Below are 16,038 nucleotides of genomic sequence, written 5' to 3' on the forward strand. Positions count from 1 at the left end.
TCTTACCTGTATCTCTTGTTATCCACAGGCACAATGTCCATGGCTATGTAATACTGCTGGTGAGGGTCTAAGCCTGTAATTTTCACTCTCATGGCTGGAAACATTCTCCTAGAAAAATAAAATTAGAAATGAAGAAGAAAATGGTGAATGCAGGAATTATTAGAAAAGCTTGGGAGACTCGTTGGGATCTTGTTTGACAATAGGCAGCAACCATAAGAATATTGCTGCATGAAGGTCCTTTTGTAATGCAGGTCCTTCTTGTAGGACTGACTTATGGGTGGTTATATGACATCAGCTTGGTAAGGGTGCTATAGTTGTTACCTTGGTAGGTTGCCAGATACCTTCTTTTGTTCTAGTTTCCTAGTGCATAGTTCTTCCATAGCTACTTCAGGGTTAATTGTCTTTGACTCACCCATCTTGTTAGATATTGGCATTTAGATTTTTGTCCTTCTGCTCGTGAGTCTTTGAACTGGTAATGCTAATAAAGTATTGTGAGTCATGCTTCAATAGTCCAAAAATACTAAATCTGGATCCCTTGAATCCACCAAGGCTGTTTTTATCAAGTTATTTGCTATTTATACTGACTTTTCTGTTGAGCCCCTACTATCCAGAGTTAAATGAGTTGACATGGTGTACTTGAACTGATATATCAAAAAGTATTGCTGAAATGAGCCCCTCGTGAATTGTGAGCCATTACTAACTCAGCTAGAATCCCCCGGAAAGCAACTGTGATTTACAATGAGTTACTACATTGCTTTTCAATGTGCTGTGCAACAACTTACAAAAAATTAAATATTGGTCCACTGATAAGAGACAATCTTTCCTTTCTAATTCAAATAGCTTTGGCAATGAGGAATCTCCTGTGGTTTCAGGGATTGTTTTGCATTCTGTTCCCAATATGAGCTACAAATTTCTCACTTGGATGCTTTACCTTCAATGACAACATTCATAGCTGGCCAGAAACAGACATCACAGACTCTCTTCTGACACTTTTCAGTACCCAGGTAGGCACTGTGGATTATGCTTAGCATTTTTTACTTCACGCTGTAGCATGTTGTGACACCAAGCCCTTGTAAAGAATCTGGTTATATGAAGCAATATCATCTGTATAGCCCTAGAAAGGTTTTTATGCTTGAAGCCGACTGGGCTTTTTCTGGTGGCTGTTCATCTAGCACTACCCTTTCAAGCCATAGTAAAGTTGGGACTTTTTGTGTTTCTTCATTGAGCAGATCAATTTTAGTTCTGGGAACTGGGGTAGTCCTTAAGTCATATTTACCTCCAATTCCCCTTCCTGAAGCTCCTTGCTTTGCTGTTTATAGGCACTCTTAAAAGCACATCTCTCATATGAATTTGCTTTATTGGGCCTATATTTCACATTTAATGAGAACTTTTGCCATTTCATAATCATTCTCTGAAGTCTAGGCAGTGCTTTGCACATTAGTTTTTGTAATATAAATTCCAGTGACTTATGGACTGGTTCTATCTTGATTGATTTCTACCCAAAAACATACTCCTGAAAATGTTCAAACCCAAAAATCAGTTGTAAGCATTTTTGTTCAATCTGAGCATACTGGGCATAGCTCTGTTGTGATCAGGAAGCATAAGCCACTAGGCAAGCATATCTAGACCAATGCCCAACTCATCCCTCTCCAGAGTGTATTCTCCAGGGCTTTGTTTTACCTAGTTTTAATGTTTTAAGTAATGGGTCCTTTACTACATCCCTTGAGGGACTATTGCACAATCTGGTAGACCTTACGTACAAGATGATTTTTCTTCTTTTCAGCAGAGAAGAGTGACATGCTTGAGAAAAAAAATATTTACATCCTCCTCCCCCCTTTGCTTATCCTTCAAACTGAATTTAACCTCATTAGAGGCATAGGATAAGTCTACACTGCAACCAGAGGTGTGACTGCAGCATGTGTAGACATACCCAAACTAGCTTTGCTCTAGCTAGTTTAAACAACAACAGCAGTGAAGCTGAGGCAGGATGGGTGGCAGCACAGGCTAGCAAGTTGAGTACACATCCAGCACGCTGGGCAGGTTTCTACAGCTAGTGTTGCTGCCCATGCTGCTGCAACTCCACTGCTATTGTTACGTCAGCTAGCTGGGGTACGTCTACAGGTGCTGCAGTCACACCACTGGTGGCGTAGACATACACATAGAAGTCGGGTCAAAGTACCAGGGAGGTTGTAACAGCAACACAGCACGTCCTCCTAGCAGATGCCCTGTCCCCCCGCCCCCCTCCCCATTCTCACTTCGTGGCACGTTATCCAGAACTGGGGCCTGAGCAGGGAGTTAGGAAGAAGGAGACAATGGAAGAATTTAACTGTAATTATTCAAACATTTTCAAAGGCTCTGTTGTAGGGGTGTGGGAGATGGGAGGGTATTTTAATCTTTCCCAACCAGTTCACGCTTTCCAGCTGGACAGAGGGTGAGGAAGGGAGAAGTGCCAGTTCATAATCTCTGATGTGCTACTGAGTCACTGCTCCACCTAGCCACAGCTCTTCCACTTTATTCCAAAACGAAGGAAAATGTAGATCGATTCATTATTGAATCTCACTTTACAAGGGGCATTCACAGGAGGAGAAAAGGAAAAACACGCTGTGGTCACTGGGGCCCAGCCAGCTAGAATGAGAGGTATAAAACTGTCAGAAGAATTCTGTGCAGGTGCCCCATAGTGAGAATGTGGATTTATGCACTGGATGGGGTTAGTTTCATAGCTGAACAACTAAATAAATTAAAAAGGAATGATGGACTACCCTAGAGCGGCATTACCTTGTTTCTACCACAATGGCTCGTTAAATCTGTCAAGTCACATGGGTACAGGATGTGGCATTTTACAGCCCAGCTCTTCTTAATTGGAAAGAGGAGGCTATGGAATGGTTTAAAAGATAAGTCATGTTTCAGCGGATTGATGAGGAATCCAGGATTAAATCTGAGGCTCCTTGGGTCTAAATCTGTGTACCACATTGGGAAGATTGAATGCAGTGTATTCCAAGTGACTCTCTCCAAAGCTAAAACCTCAAGTGTAAGGTTGCAGAATAGCCAAAGGGGTTGGTTGCATATGAAATACCTTGTAAAAGATTACCACAGCCCATTCAACAGGCTTAAAGGGTAATCTCTGAGATAATTGGAAAAAAGTTTATGCATCCCACCCGCCTTCATAAAAATGCTACAGCTGAAAAAATTCGGTTTATTTGTAAAGTTTTGTAGAAAATTATTGTTTTCTTTCACCTTAGCTGTAAAAGCAGCTCAAAGTTCTTAGACATAAGGAACTACCACAGTGGGCATCCAGCAGGGATTGATGGATGAAAAGGAGGAAATAGAAGAGAATGGGCTAATGACTTCATTAATGTTCAAGTACCCTTCATCTAGAATGATACCAACGAGCTTCACAATTAATAATTATACTCACAATTGCTGTATGTACGTAAAGGGAATACATAAGTATCTGGTATGGTACAATATGGTGGTTTTATTTTAACATGAATTTGGGATGAACAAGTTACTTACTACTCAGCAGTAAAGTGGTCTTTAAAAGTAAGCTTGTATAAAATCTTCAAAACACACACATGCACCACATAGTCTCTCTATATACAAAAAGTCTGTGTGCGGGCATGGTAGCCTTCCAAATGAAATGTGCTTGAATTAAATCATCATCATTAGTTTAGGAATATTTGTGAGGGTTTTTTAAAAAGTATTATTGGCACAGCTGTTCATCTCATTCCTCCAACAATGCCAGGCTGCCATAATACCATGAATTCAAATGTACAGGACTCTTGGGGCACAGAAAACTAAACTAATATTATTTTTAAAATCTCTAATAACTACTTAAAATAGCTTTTGCATATACAACAACACAGTGAGTGTGAGCAACATCTGAGGATCTTTCAGGGCTAGAAGGAAGTGCTAATTTGGAGCAGCCAGCACATTTTCTTGGTTTCAACGTTTTTGTTTAATACAGAGACAAGGTCTCAGTTTTCCTTTGCGACAAGTGTTGACATACTGTGGTGACGGGGATCAGATACATATTCCAAAGTTGGGGACTTCCTCATTCCAATGGTTTAAAGCTCTGGTTTCTAACTTTGCTGAGTAATGAGATACTGGTCCGTTATTCTATCACAGGAGTGTGCCCATCTAGACTTTGGTCAAATTTGATTTTGAGGGAAACACCACATCAGAGGGAAAGAAGGAAACAGTTCTCTGGCAGGTTGTTTTAAAACACAGTGGTAGTTGCTTGAAGCTTTTCAGATGTTGGAAGACGTCCCAGTGTAGGTGGATTAATGAGCAGAGGGAAGGCGAGGGGTTAAAAGTTAAATATAACTGCAATTAGAAAAAAAGTACAAAACAATCAACTTTGAAACACCGAGCTTCTTGGCTACTCACACTTGCTTCAGCACCAGGCTCATGTAGGGCCTCCAAAACCCAAACTTTATTGGCAAGGGCCTCCAAAACCCAAACTTTATTGCCCACATATCTGGCACCCAGGGCATGCAGCAGAACTGCTCAGCTGAGCATGCGTAGAGCCAGGACATTGATTATAGGTAGGACCTCTCTTTTAAAGAAGTGAATAATATGCAGTATGCTTCTGGTCCATATCCAAATCACTTTAACACTTTAATGTTGGTGGGATGGGAGTATATGTTGCTACTGAATGCTAGTTGCTAGTAGCCAGATTTCTATTAAGCAGAATCTTAATGTGTCATCTTGGTATTGCTCATATTGCACAAACTCACTTATGAACTTTGATGCCAAAATTCCTGTCAAAATTCTCAACACCAGATGGAGCTCTTGACTCCCCTCCCTTCCAAACTCATCTCCCCAGACCAGTGTGAGTTGATCAAGCCAAGTGGCAGAGGAGGTAGGGTAAAGTGCATTTGCTAATGGTGCCCAGATATGAATGCTGGTAGGCTAGGAAGAGAAACTACTTTGTGGAATTTGTTTCTCCTTTGGTCAGCCAGAGCATGTGCCTGTTGACCTTCAGTACATGTACAGTGAAGGGTTTCTCTCTTCTTTCAATGCTTTCGCATGAGTGGACATGATTTGAGGATAGGAAGAAGTCTATGGTTTTGCTCAATAAATTGTGTGTATGGGGGCGGGGGGGGGTAATATATTTTGTACCATGCCCAGAGATTTTACACTTTGTTAGTGGAAAAATAAATTTAATCAAGGCTGGGATTTTCTAAGGCACCCGAAGTAGCTATCATTGAGATTGCTCAATGGGCTCATGGTACAAAACAGAGAAAGAAGTGTCCCCTTCCCTACTAGACCTTTAAAGACTTAATATTTCCCCAGTTTTGTTCCATATTAAAAATGATTTAAATGAATGCCGTATCATCCTACTCACAGTGAAGATCGTTTTAAGACTCTTAACTATTTTAACATTTGCTGCTAAATATCTCAGACAAGGTGTTTCAGTTCTAGAGATTGTTGAAAAATTTGGGGTGAGGGGAGGAGGATCCGTGGAAAATACTGACAAAAACAAAGATTTTCCACAGAACATTGACTTTTAAAGGAAAACCTGAAAACTGAAGACTTTCAGTCAAAAACTGAAAGCTCCCCTTGAGAAAATTGAAAAAAAGGTATTTCATTTTGGATCATCTTGACCAAATCAAAACATTTCAGGCTGGGGAAATGTCTTATTTCAGGACAGTTCAAAGTTAAAATTGGTCTACCTTTGCTGCTATGGCACTTCATGTTCAGGTGCCTCATGCCACTATTCTCCCCTTGTGGCCAGGTTCCTCCGCTGGACTATTCTCCCATGATAAACCACAGCCTCCTCTCTTGCTGACCCATCACAGAGCATCAAGGGAATCCCGTGAGTGTGTTGCATCATGGGAGATGTAGTCCATCTGGGGAGCTCAGCCCACAGAGCAGAAGGGATGTATGAAACAACTGAACTACAACTTCCATGATATCCGTGGCAGCTCCAGGGATGTGGTTTAATGTCAAACCAAGTTGAAATGAAATGTTTCAATCCAGACATTTTGAAATATTTTGTTTCAATAAAAAAATCTCAAAACAAAATGTTTTCACAGTTCCAAATTGCAAGAGTCTGTTTTCAGCCAAAAGTTTTTGGCTGAAAATTTTCATCAGAAATATCTTTTAGTAGAAAATGCAGTTTCTGCACAAATTAAATTTTCCAAAATTTTTGAAGGAATGCAAAAATGAAATATTTTGTTTTGGATGAGTTTGACCCAAATCTAAATATTTCAGTTTGTTGAGCTGACCCAAAATATTTTGTTTCATTAAACTGTACCTTTCTATGCTGTCACATTGTATTCTGGGAGTTTTAGTTCAGATGCCTCATGCCCCCCAGAGTCTCCTGTGGGCTGGGATCCCTGGCTGGACTACATCTCCCATGATGCAATGCAGTATCCCTCTGACTGACCCACTTGGTGCCTCATGGAAAGCACATGACTGCAGGCACATCCTGGGAAGTGTAGTCCAGCCATGCAGTTTCTTGTCCATAGAAAAGAGGGGGGCATGAGGCAGTTTAACAGTCAGAAATGAAACATTTCAGTTGGGGGAATATCTACGTTTTGTTTCATTCAAAAATGCCACACAACATTCTGCCATCAAAATTTGGTGGAACTTTTCAGTCCACATAAAATTTCAGTATTTCAACTTTTATCCACATTTGGAATAAAAATAAATATTGCAATATCAGAAATTCCCATGGGACACGCCTGACAATGGCAGTGGAGATGCACAGAGCTGACATCTCCTCATAGTAATCACTCATCCTAAGTATGGATCCCAGTATGCACAAACCTGAGGAACAAAACAGCATGTTAGCCCCTTGGTCCCAAAGCCATTACCCACTCTTGTTTCTCAAGCTCAGTGGGAATGGGTCTTAATTTAAATTGTAGGAGATTAAGGAACTGCAATTCATCTTCCAAATTTTCTCAAGCTGGGAACTTCAGGACATTTGATGAATCCCAAAAGAGATTTCAGCTCACAAATACCTTTCTCTTGTGCATGCTAGTTAGGTGACTCCTGCAAACAACTGCAGAAGGAAATTGTGCCATAATCCCAGCCACTGCAAGGTTTGAGATCTATAGATGGAAAATATTATATAAGAGCAAGTATTATTATTAAGTTATTCCTGTCACCCCTCCTCTTCTATTTGTGATAGGAGGGCATGTACTGCAGTCTGAAAGAATAACAACACAAAGAGTATTGATGATCCTCTAATGATGAGGGGACCTCAAGTTAGTGATGAGAGAGCCTCAAGAGGTCCCAAAAGTCAGTTTGGTTCTCATAAGTTTTCAAAGGATGGATATTTCCAAACTTTTCCCAAGCTATCTGATCCTCCTGGAGCCACAAAACAATGGTGAACATCCCACAAGAATAGCCTAAAAGGACCAGACTAAGAAATATTTTAATCATTTTCCTCAAACCTTCAGAAAGGTTCTATTTGCGTTTTTGAAAAAGAGGCAGAGCAGTTCATATTTTAGCCAAACTGGCTCACTCATCTTTTATCATTTCTCTGTCCATGGTGCTGATTTGTTTTTAACACACTTAATTGGAATTAAAACACCAATAGTTTGAAACATACAGCATTAAATTAATGCACATAGAGTTGGAATTCTCCCTCCCCTCTTCAAATCTGAGAACTCTAGAAAAGTTAAAGCTAATCTCAGCTTTCATTTTTGGCTAATATAAAATTTTAACTATTTCAGTGAGTGAAAATGTCTTCAGTTATGGCTGATGGTGTGACAGTATGAACTGCCTTTTTTTAAAAAAATCCCAAATTACTCCTGGTTCCTCCATACTCCCAACGGAAATGCAGCTACTTCTGGGGTGGAAGATGACAGCTGTGAGAAATCCTATGTATGTACCTGTTAGCAGAGGACGTCAAGAATGTACCCAGCTGGAGCTGAAGGAAGATGTTAGATTGGAACAAACCTGAGTTAATTCCACTAGAATTGGGACTAACAGAGCTAATCTCCTGGGGTGTTATGGGATCTTTAAAGAATATGAATGGCACAGGTTTCAATTGTATATCTCATCTGAAAGACAGCACTATGGCCATTTTTTCAGTATTTCCTCAGAAAGAAGACCAGCATCAACCATATCTTGATCTTGCAGTGCATGAATTTCCTTTAGAGGTCTCCTTTCTCAACAGTAACCTGGCTCAGCCCTGTTTAACCTGTGAGATCTGACAAGATCACAGCACAAGGAGGTACAGCTACATAACTTCCACAACTGTTTGCTTCTTCTAATTCATTCATGTATTCATTCTTCTTTAAAGAAAGAAAATTAGTTTAAAACCCAGCCATAACCATATTAAAAAGTGTATCCTCTTTCTGTTTGTTTTTACTGGGCAAGAAGCCAGGAGTATCTTACCTGCCTGCTTTAGTGATGATCATCTCTGTCCCAATGTCATGAAATCTTTTCCAGAGGTCAGCACACTGCAGCTCTACCTGGATCTCCTCCATGGATGATGGAGGAGGAGGCTGGGGACCTGAGCCACCAGATGTGAGGTCAGAGTGGGAGCCAAATGAGCAGGATGTTCTCTCAGTCAACACCTCTGTGTCTGACCCAGTGCTCTGCTCTGAATCTGAAAAGTAAATACACCACGTAAGACACCTCCGTTCTGCTGCACCAGTGGGGGAAGGAAGGAAAAGAACCAACAGTGAGAACCTCTGGAGATGGTGCAATGGCCTTTTATTGTTCTGATTTATGACCTGATTTCTGGATCTCTGTTGCCAACATGACATCTAGCATTTTAGTAAAGTTTTAGAAACAGCTGAATAAAATTGCCCACAACATAAAATATAAAACATCACCATGATGCCAAGAATGAAGCACAATGTATAGATTAAAAATAGAAAGGAAAAAAATAATTCAACCAACAGTTAGATGGGCTCACTGGAAAACTACATTCCATTTAATTGCACATCATCCCACACTACTATTGCAGAGTTAGCTATTTTTAAACAAAGTACTTTTTTCCTTTTAATACCCTTGTCATCAAAAATAATGAAGGGGTTTTTGTTTTTGTTTTTTGGCAGCACCACTTTGGAAATGTATTTTATTTGTTCCTATACATAGGCGGCTAGTTATATGGGCCCGTGCTCTACCAATAATTCAGGAACATGGGCCCGGTTCCACCAGTGTCGAGGCTTATATTTTCAGATCCATAGGACGGACCGGGGCTACCGTCCTGGGCCCTATGCTTTGGGGGGCCCTGCGCTTCAGGGGGACGCAAGGTCCAGAGCAGTCTGGGGGCTAGTGGGGGGCCTGGCGCTGTCAGCAGCTCTGCCCCACTTCTTCCTGCCCCTGCTCTACCCCTGCCCCATCCCCACTCCACTCCTTCTCCCACCCCACCTCTTCCCACCCCTGCTCCAACCCCACCTCTCCCCCATTCCACCCCTTCCCTCAAGCCCCCGCCCGCCTCTTTCTGGTTTCCACACCCTCCCCCGAGCAACGCCGGGAGCGGGAGGGTGGAGCAGAACGGGGTGGGCTGGGGCTGGGTCACTCACTGCTGCTGGCACCAGGGCCCCTGCTAAATCCCCAGGACACCCTGGACCCTGCGTCCCCCAGAAGCGCGGAGCCCCGCAAAGCACGGGGCCCGGGGCAGTTGCCCCAGTCTGTTCAATGGACAGGACGGCTCTACTTGGACCCGTTCTGGGCACCAACAAAAATTATACAAACCTGGCGCCCATGTTCCTATAATATAATTTTTGGAACAATGACATTTCCTGGGAAAACAACCATGCCGCTTTTGGTGAGGAAAATGCTATAGGCTACCAAAGGACAAGGAGGAAGGATGGTAAACATATGGAATCAGGGGAAAGCAATTGAAACAAATGGCATAAAGGATTTCAAGAGAACCCAAGATCTCTTTGTGGAGAAGGAAGGGGATAAAGGGGGCTAGCTAAAGAAGAGAGCTGGGACTGAGATCAACCAAAAGAAAATCTGGCATGTTGAGCCAGATGTCTATACTGAAAATATCTTTTGTACTAACAAGCAAAAGCACAATAATCAGTATAGTACGAGACTACTGGGGTAAATTAAAATTATGTTTAACAGTGGTGATTCCTTGCACCAGTATTCACACCATCTTTACATCGAAAGAAATTCATAACGTTTTTAAAATAGAGATTGCCTTACAAGTTGGTTTTATGGCAAATTACTTACTAATATTAATATTAAATAATCAAGTGCAATTGATAAATAACAAGCATACACAGAGACTTTCAGAGAAAAGGATTCCAAGGAGCTTTGCAAATTTAAAAAATTGGTATACAAACTACATCCAGGGATGACCTCACCAATCACTCAAATGCAGCCATGTCCATGGGAGAATAAGACAACTGTTTAATTATGTACAGGAATATTACATACTGTTTAAGACAGGAAATACTGCCCAAAGGGGTCATATAGGGAGGGCTAGCACCAGGGCTAGCATCTCTTCCATTGCAAAAAGTGTGGTGGAATCTTTAATAATCACAAGTGGTCAGAGTCTCAGGACAGTTTGTCTGAAAGACATACCATCAGCAGCAGAGTACATCTGAAGGCAAAAAGCACTGGTTCAGTAAAGACTCAGAGAGAAAAGTGCCACCTACTGAACCACCCAACACCACTTCCTGAAGCACATAAGTGTTCTTGGAAACCTCCTAAAAGCAATAACATGGGCACAAACTGCTTAGCTCCTATTAGCTGATGAATTTACAGAATAAGGTGTAATTCACAAATCTTTTGCTTCTGTAACAATCCTGAGTGAACCTGGCTCTGAACCTCAGTCTGAGCAATTTTCAGTATAAGTCATCCCTGAGATTTCTCATTGGACAATCTCTGGCTTTAAGCAGATGCCTTAGAGTCAACAGCATTTCAGTGAGTTGACTGGAACTGTGTGCTACCGAGATCTACAGATCTGGGGCCTGATCCTCCTCTCTCCCGTTTTACATTGATGTAACTCCAGTAACTCCAGTAAAATTACTCCTGTTTGACAATGATGTAAGTGAAAAAAGAATCAGATCCTTTTATTATAATTCACTGTCCAGGTGCAAACTGTTAGTCCATTAGGCCTTCAGCAGTGGCCAATATCTTATGTGTCAATATCTGACCAACTGTGCAATGTGACATATGGGAAAATCAAATCCTTCCTTACCCCTACGACTATCACTTTTTTGTGCCCTGAAGCATGATCTGCGATTATCCCTATATTAGACTTCAGAACAGCAAATGCTATTGTTCAGAAAATTACCCTTTTGTTTGGTTTTGTTTTTCAATTTGGGAGATGGGTGAAGAGGGCTCACTGGCATTGTCAGTTCTTTGTTCTGTAATCATTGGGACTTACTTAGCATTTTCCTTCATTTTTGCTGAGCCAAGTCCTCCAATCTGGAGTCAGCCTTAAAAAAGATTGATCTGGGGAAGTGATGAGCACCTCCTTTGAGATCCAGAGTTCATTCCAGTCCTAATGAATTCAAAATCAGTTGCGGGTATTCAGCACCTCAAAGGCAGCTCCTGTGATTGATTTCCTACTCTGCATCCTGCAGTACTTCAAAACCATAGCATGCTATCTTTGATACGCACTGGGATACTGAGGATCAGGGACTTTGCTGTCCCCAAGTGAGTCTGAAAATGTCATCATACATAAAGAGGAATGGCCAGCTTGCCCTGCTCTTTTTAGTTTTATGTCCTAACAGAAAGAACCTGCTGCCTCCAGCCCCTATAGGGTTATTCATTGCAGAGACCAGCGGCTGGCAGTAGCATACATCATTTTGGCCCATCTACTTGTTTGTAATGGAATATAGCAGCAACACCGCCTGAGTCACTTCTGACACTTTGATCTTCTGGGCTTGGTTCTCTTCTCTTTGAATTCAACAGATTTACTTCTGGTTTACACCAGTGCAACTGTGGGGAGAATCAAGCCCTATGATTCTGGCTATGGAAGGAGTGGTTCCTGATGCAGAAAAGTTTGTGGGCACGCTCAGTGGTGAGCAATGGCAGGCACCAGTTACTGCTGCTGACTGAGATACTAACAAACAGGCTTCCAGGTGAGAGAAGCTTCATATGACTTCTTCTATCTCCCCCAGGGAAAGGCCCCGCCAGAGTCCCCTGGAAGAACTGTTTCTTATAAAACACCAAGTGCCTAATCTGAGATCCAGAGGAGGTGCAGGACAAACAGGCAAGTGACTCCATGTGACGGACGGAACACTATAGTGATTGGTATCATGTGAAGGCTGGCTACCTGCTGCCATACACAGCACTGATGGGTGGGGGGTGGGAATTCATACTATTTGCTAAGTACATTTGGTTCTTAGTGGTTACAGACCTATTAGGTGGAGTCTCTCCTCCTTCCAGGACAGGATATAGTCCCTCAGAAAGGACACATCAAAACTGAGCTCTTCCATTGCTGACATTAGTAAGGGTGGGAATGGAGACAATTGAGGATTTTAATCCTTTCATATAGTATCCTTACCCTTTTCACTTAGGGTGAGCTCAGTTCAGATCTGTCTTCCATGTTTCTAACAGCCACCATGGACTTGCACCAGCTGACTTTATGGACTTTTCTCTAGGAACTCCCTCCAGTCAAACATCTACCACCAGGATGTCCCTTCCCAAAATCCCATAGCTTCTTTATGGCTCCTGTTGACTGGAACAACTTCCTGTACCCCTGTGTTGTTGACTTTCCCACCATTCTCCAATATTTTCTAAAAACAACCCTTTTCTCTCTTGCCTGTACCTCATATATTCTCTTTCCCTCTGCTGTTCTCTGTTGTTTAACTCAGCTGTGATATATGTAGTGATGTAACTGGAAGGAAACGTTGACATTCTGTTTTCTGTGCAGAGAAGTCCCCGCCTCCCACAGGAACATGCTGTCCCTTCAGCCAGCCCAGGCAATCTTCTCTCTCCAGAGAGACTAGAGAAGGAAAAGAGAATAAAGAGTCCACAACCTGCTACCCCACATCACAAAGTGCCTGTAGAACCAGGGAGCTCATCCCATTTCAGATGATGGAGACTGTGTCTGACCTGCATAAGAAGAGCTGGTGCTGTTTGTGAGGAACATCTTGCAACAATATTGACAGTTAGGTTCAGAAGATGCCCTGGGCTTTTTTTACATGCATAATAAACATCCCTAGACTTGAAGCAATGACCTTCTGTCTATTGGACTTGGTGTTTATAACAAGTTCTCCTCTTTCTGTTACCCTACTGTATGGATTTTTACTGTCATGAAAGGCCCTGAATATCACATTGATCACATATCCAGCAGTCTGCTAGCATTGGGCCAGAAGGAAAAGGGAACTCCTGGAATGGTTAATAGTGCCTGTGCCTATCAGCAACACCATGAGGTCACTTTGTGAGTCCTCAGGGATGTTGGTGCTTGGGAAGGCTGGCTGGGACCGGGGGACAAGAGGGAACTATTATGGTTTGTTTGATGTTATGATTGTTGTTTTGTTAACTTTACCGATAATCCCTTTTTAGATCTCCTTTTCCTGTTCCCTCCAAACAAATTGAACCTCCTTATGGCTTTCACCATGGTTTTCAGCATATATGCCATTTTTTGTCTATGGGCTCTACAGAGCTTTGTGTGCACTACTGTGAACTGAAACTGTTCTCAGAGGCAGTGTGACGCCCAATGTGCACATTTCCCAAAAATGCTACAAACTGAGAGCCACCAGAACCTGTTGCCAATGAACTGATTATACAACAAAAAATGTTACTATCATCCCAACCATAGAACTCATCTCATTTCAAAGGCAAGCATCTCCTAGTGGACCAATAGTGTTACATAGACACTTAATGGAGGTTAAGGGGCATGCCTACTGTAACAAATCGCTTTTAAATGGGTGTTAAATATGACATTGTCCCTACTGTTTAGTTAAAAAAATTAAAATCTATCTATCTGCCTTCTGAAACAACAACCCAGTATCTCCTATCCATTTTCCACTATACACAAGCCCAGTGTCTTCCCCACCCAGGGCTAAATTCTGCCTCAGTTTCACTGTGCAAATCTATTGATATTCCAATCCCTTCCATAGGTGTAAGCAAGAGCAGAATTTAACATAACATAAGAACATAAGCCCATAAGAATGGTCATACTGGGTCAGACCAAAGGGCCATCTAGCCCTGTATCCTGTCTGCCGACAGTGGACAATGCCAGGTGCCCCAGAGGGAGTGAACCTAACAGGTAATGATCTAGTGATCTCTCTCCTGCCATCCAGCTCCACTCTCTGACAAACAGTGATCCACTCTTTCCACAGCCCAACAACACAATGCCACCATCTGCATTATGTGGTGCACAACAGGGCAGCATCCCTGACCTGCTTTCTGCAGCATAGCCGCATATCCCTACTTGCCCTGGAGTCCCACTTTATACAACACAACAGCCTACTATCTTCAAGTGCTTTCTATAACCCAGTTGCCCAATGTCCCCCACACAGACAACCTACCTTTCCATAACAGCCAACTTGTGACCACACAGCAACCCAGTGCTGAAGATGAAGCCATATCAGAGCTATGAAAGGTGCTGACTTTTTTCACTAATTCTACACATTGTTTTTCAGCAGGGCTTTATTTGTACTTGGAATACAATGGAAATATTGGGCCTTATAGTCAAGCATTAAGAAAAATGACCCGTGGTCGTATAAGGCAAATCTTGCATTCAAGTAGTGCAATTCGTGCACTCAAAAAATGCATTACTCTCAAGTACCCAAGCATAAACAAAGGAGTAGTGTGTAGGAGTAGGGGAGGTGATTTTACCTCTGTACATGGCATTGGTGAGACCAGTTCTGGAATACTGTGTCTAGTACTAATGTCCATGTTTTAAAAAGAATGTTGGAAAAAATTGGAGAGGGTGTAGGAAAGAGTCACAAAAATGGTTCATGGGCTGGAGAAAATGTCTTATAGTGAGAGACTTACAGAGCTCAGTCTGTTTAGCTTATCAAAAAGAAGATTGATAGGTGATTTGATTACAGAGTGTAAGTACCTTCAAGGGCAGAAAATACAATGAACTAAAGGGCTCTTTCATCTAGCGGGAAAAAGGCATATAAGACCCAAGGGATGGCAGCTGAAACCAGATAAATATAAATAAGAAATTAGCCATACATTTTAACAGTGAGAGCGATTAACCGTTGGAACAAACTCCAAAGGGAAGTGGTGGATTTTCTATCTCTTGATGTCTTCAGATTAAGACTGGATGCCTTTCTGGAAGATATGCTTTAGCCACAACACAAGTTACTGGGCTCAATATAGGGGTAAGTGATGTGTAATGGATTATGATATACAGGAGGTCAGACTGGATGACCTAATGGCCCCTGCTGGACTTTAAACTCTATGAATCTATAAATCTTTGTTCTGGGATTTGCACTTCTGTAACTCAGGGCAGAACTGGTCCACAATGACTGTCTTCAGATCTCCTAATGGGTTCTCCTATTGGTCACCTATTTTGGAGGCATTACTCATTATATTAGGCTTCAAAAATGCCTTACTGTAAAGAACCCAAGATACTAAACTACACAATATTAAAAATAAAGAGAAAAACCTTACATGTGTATAATGCCACTTCTCCAGGAACACTTTACAACCCTTAACACACACTCTCTCTCTGTTTGTGTATTTATATATACATAGTGTGGATTCCTTCCCACTCCACTGCAATGACGGTTTCTCTGGGCCAGAATGTGGCAGCTGTTAGGTTTTAGTTATTTATTTGCACAGCTTATTTCTGTTTGCAAGCTTTGTGAACATTTTGTACAACAGGTGGCCATTACTCTTCTTAAAGTACATTTGCTAACAATAAGAATCTATGCTCTAAATAGATCACGCAAAACCCTGCACACACGTAGACATGACAAACTTGGGTGAGGTCACATATAGTCATATAGTGTCCCTTGTGGTAGAGACAGAACACAGCTGAAATGACTATAAAGGGAATTCCTTATTCAGGCTGCTGAACACAGACAGAGCCTGTGGTTCTCTCTAGATCTCTCACTTTCATATTAACTAATGTCAGCACAAGGGGCCTCCACAAAGTCAATCACATATAACAGACATGCATAAAAGGACCTTGTTATTGGGGTC

General features: G+C 41.8%; 1 protein-coding gene across 1 annotated transcript in view; it reads right to left on the bottom strand.

The window, feature by feature from the left end:
* Positions 1 to 16,038, bottom strand: part of TBX15 (T-box transcription factor 15) — a 134,089-nt gene that overhangs the window by 42,400 nt on the left and 75,651 nt on the right. The window contains exons 2-3 of the mRNA XM_007067870.4: positions 8,353 to 8,566; positions 7 to 108 (exon numbers count right to left, since the gene is read on the bottom strand). Of these exons, the coding sequence (XP_007067932.3) occupies positions 7 to 108; positions 8,353 to 8,566 (316 nt within the window). The remainder of the gene's footprint in view (positions 1 to 6; positions 109 to 8,352; positions 8,567 to 16,038) is intronic.

Source organism: Chelonia mydas, chromosome 1, assembly GCF_015237465.2.
Source record: "Chelonia mydas isolate rCheMyd1 chromosome 1, rCheMyd1.pri.v2, whole genome shotgun sequence".
Lineage (NCBI taxonomy): Eukaryota > Metazoa > Chordata > Testudines > Cheloniidae > Chelonia > Chelonia mydas.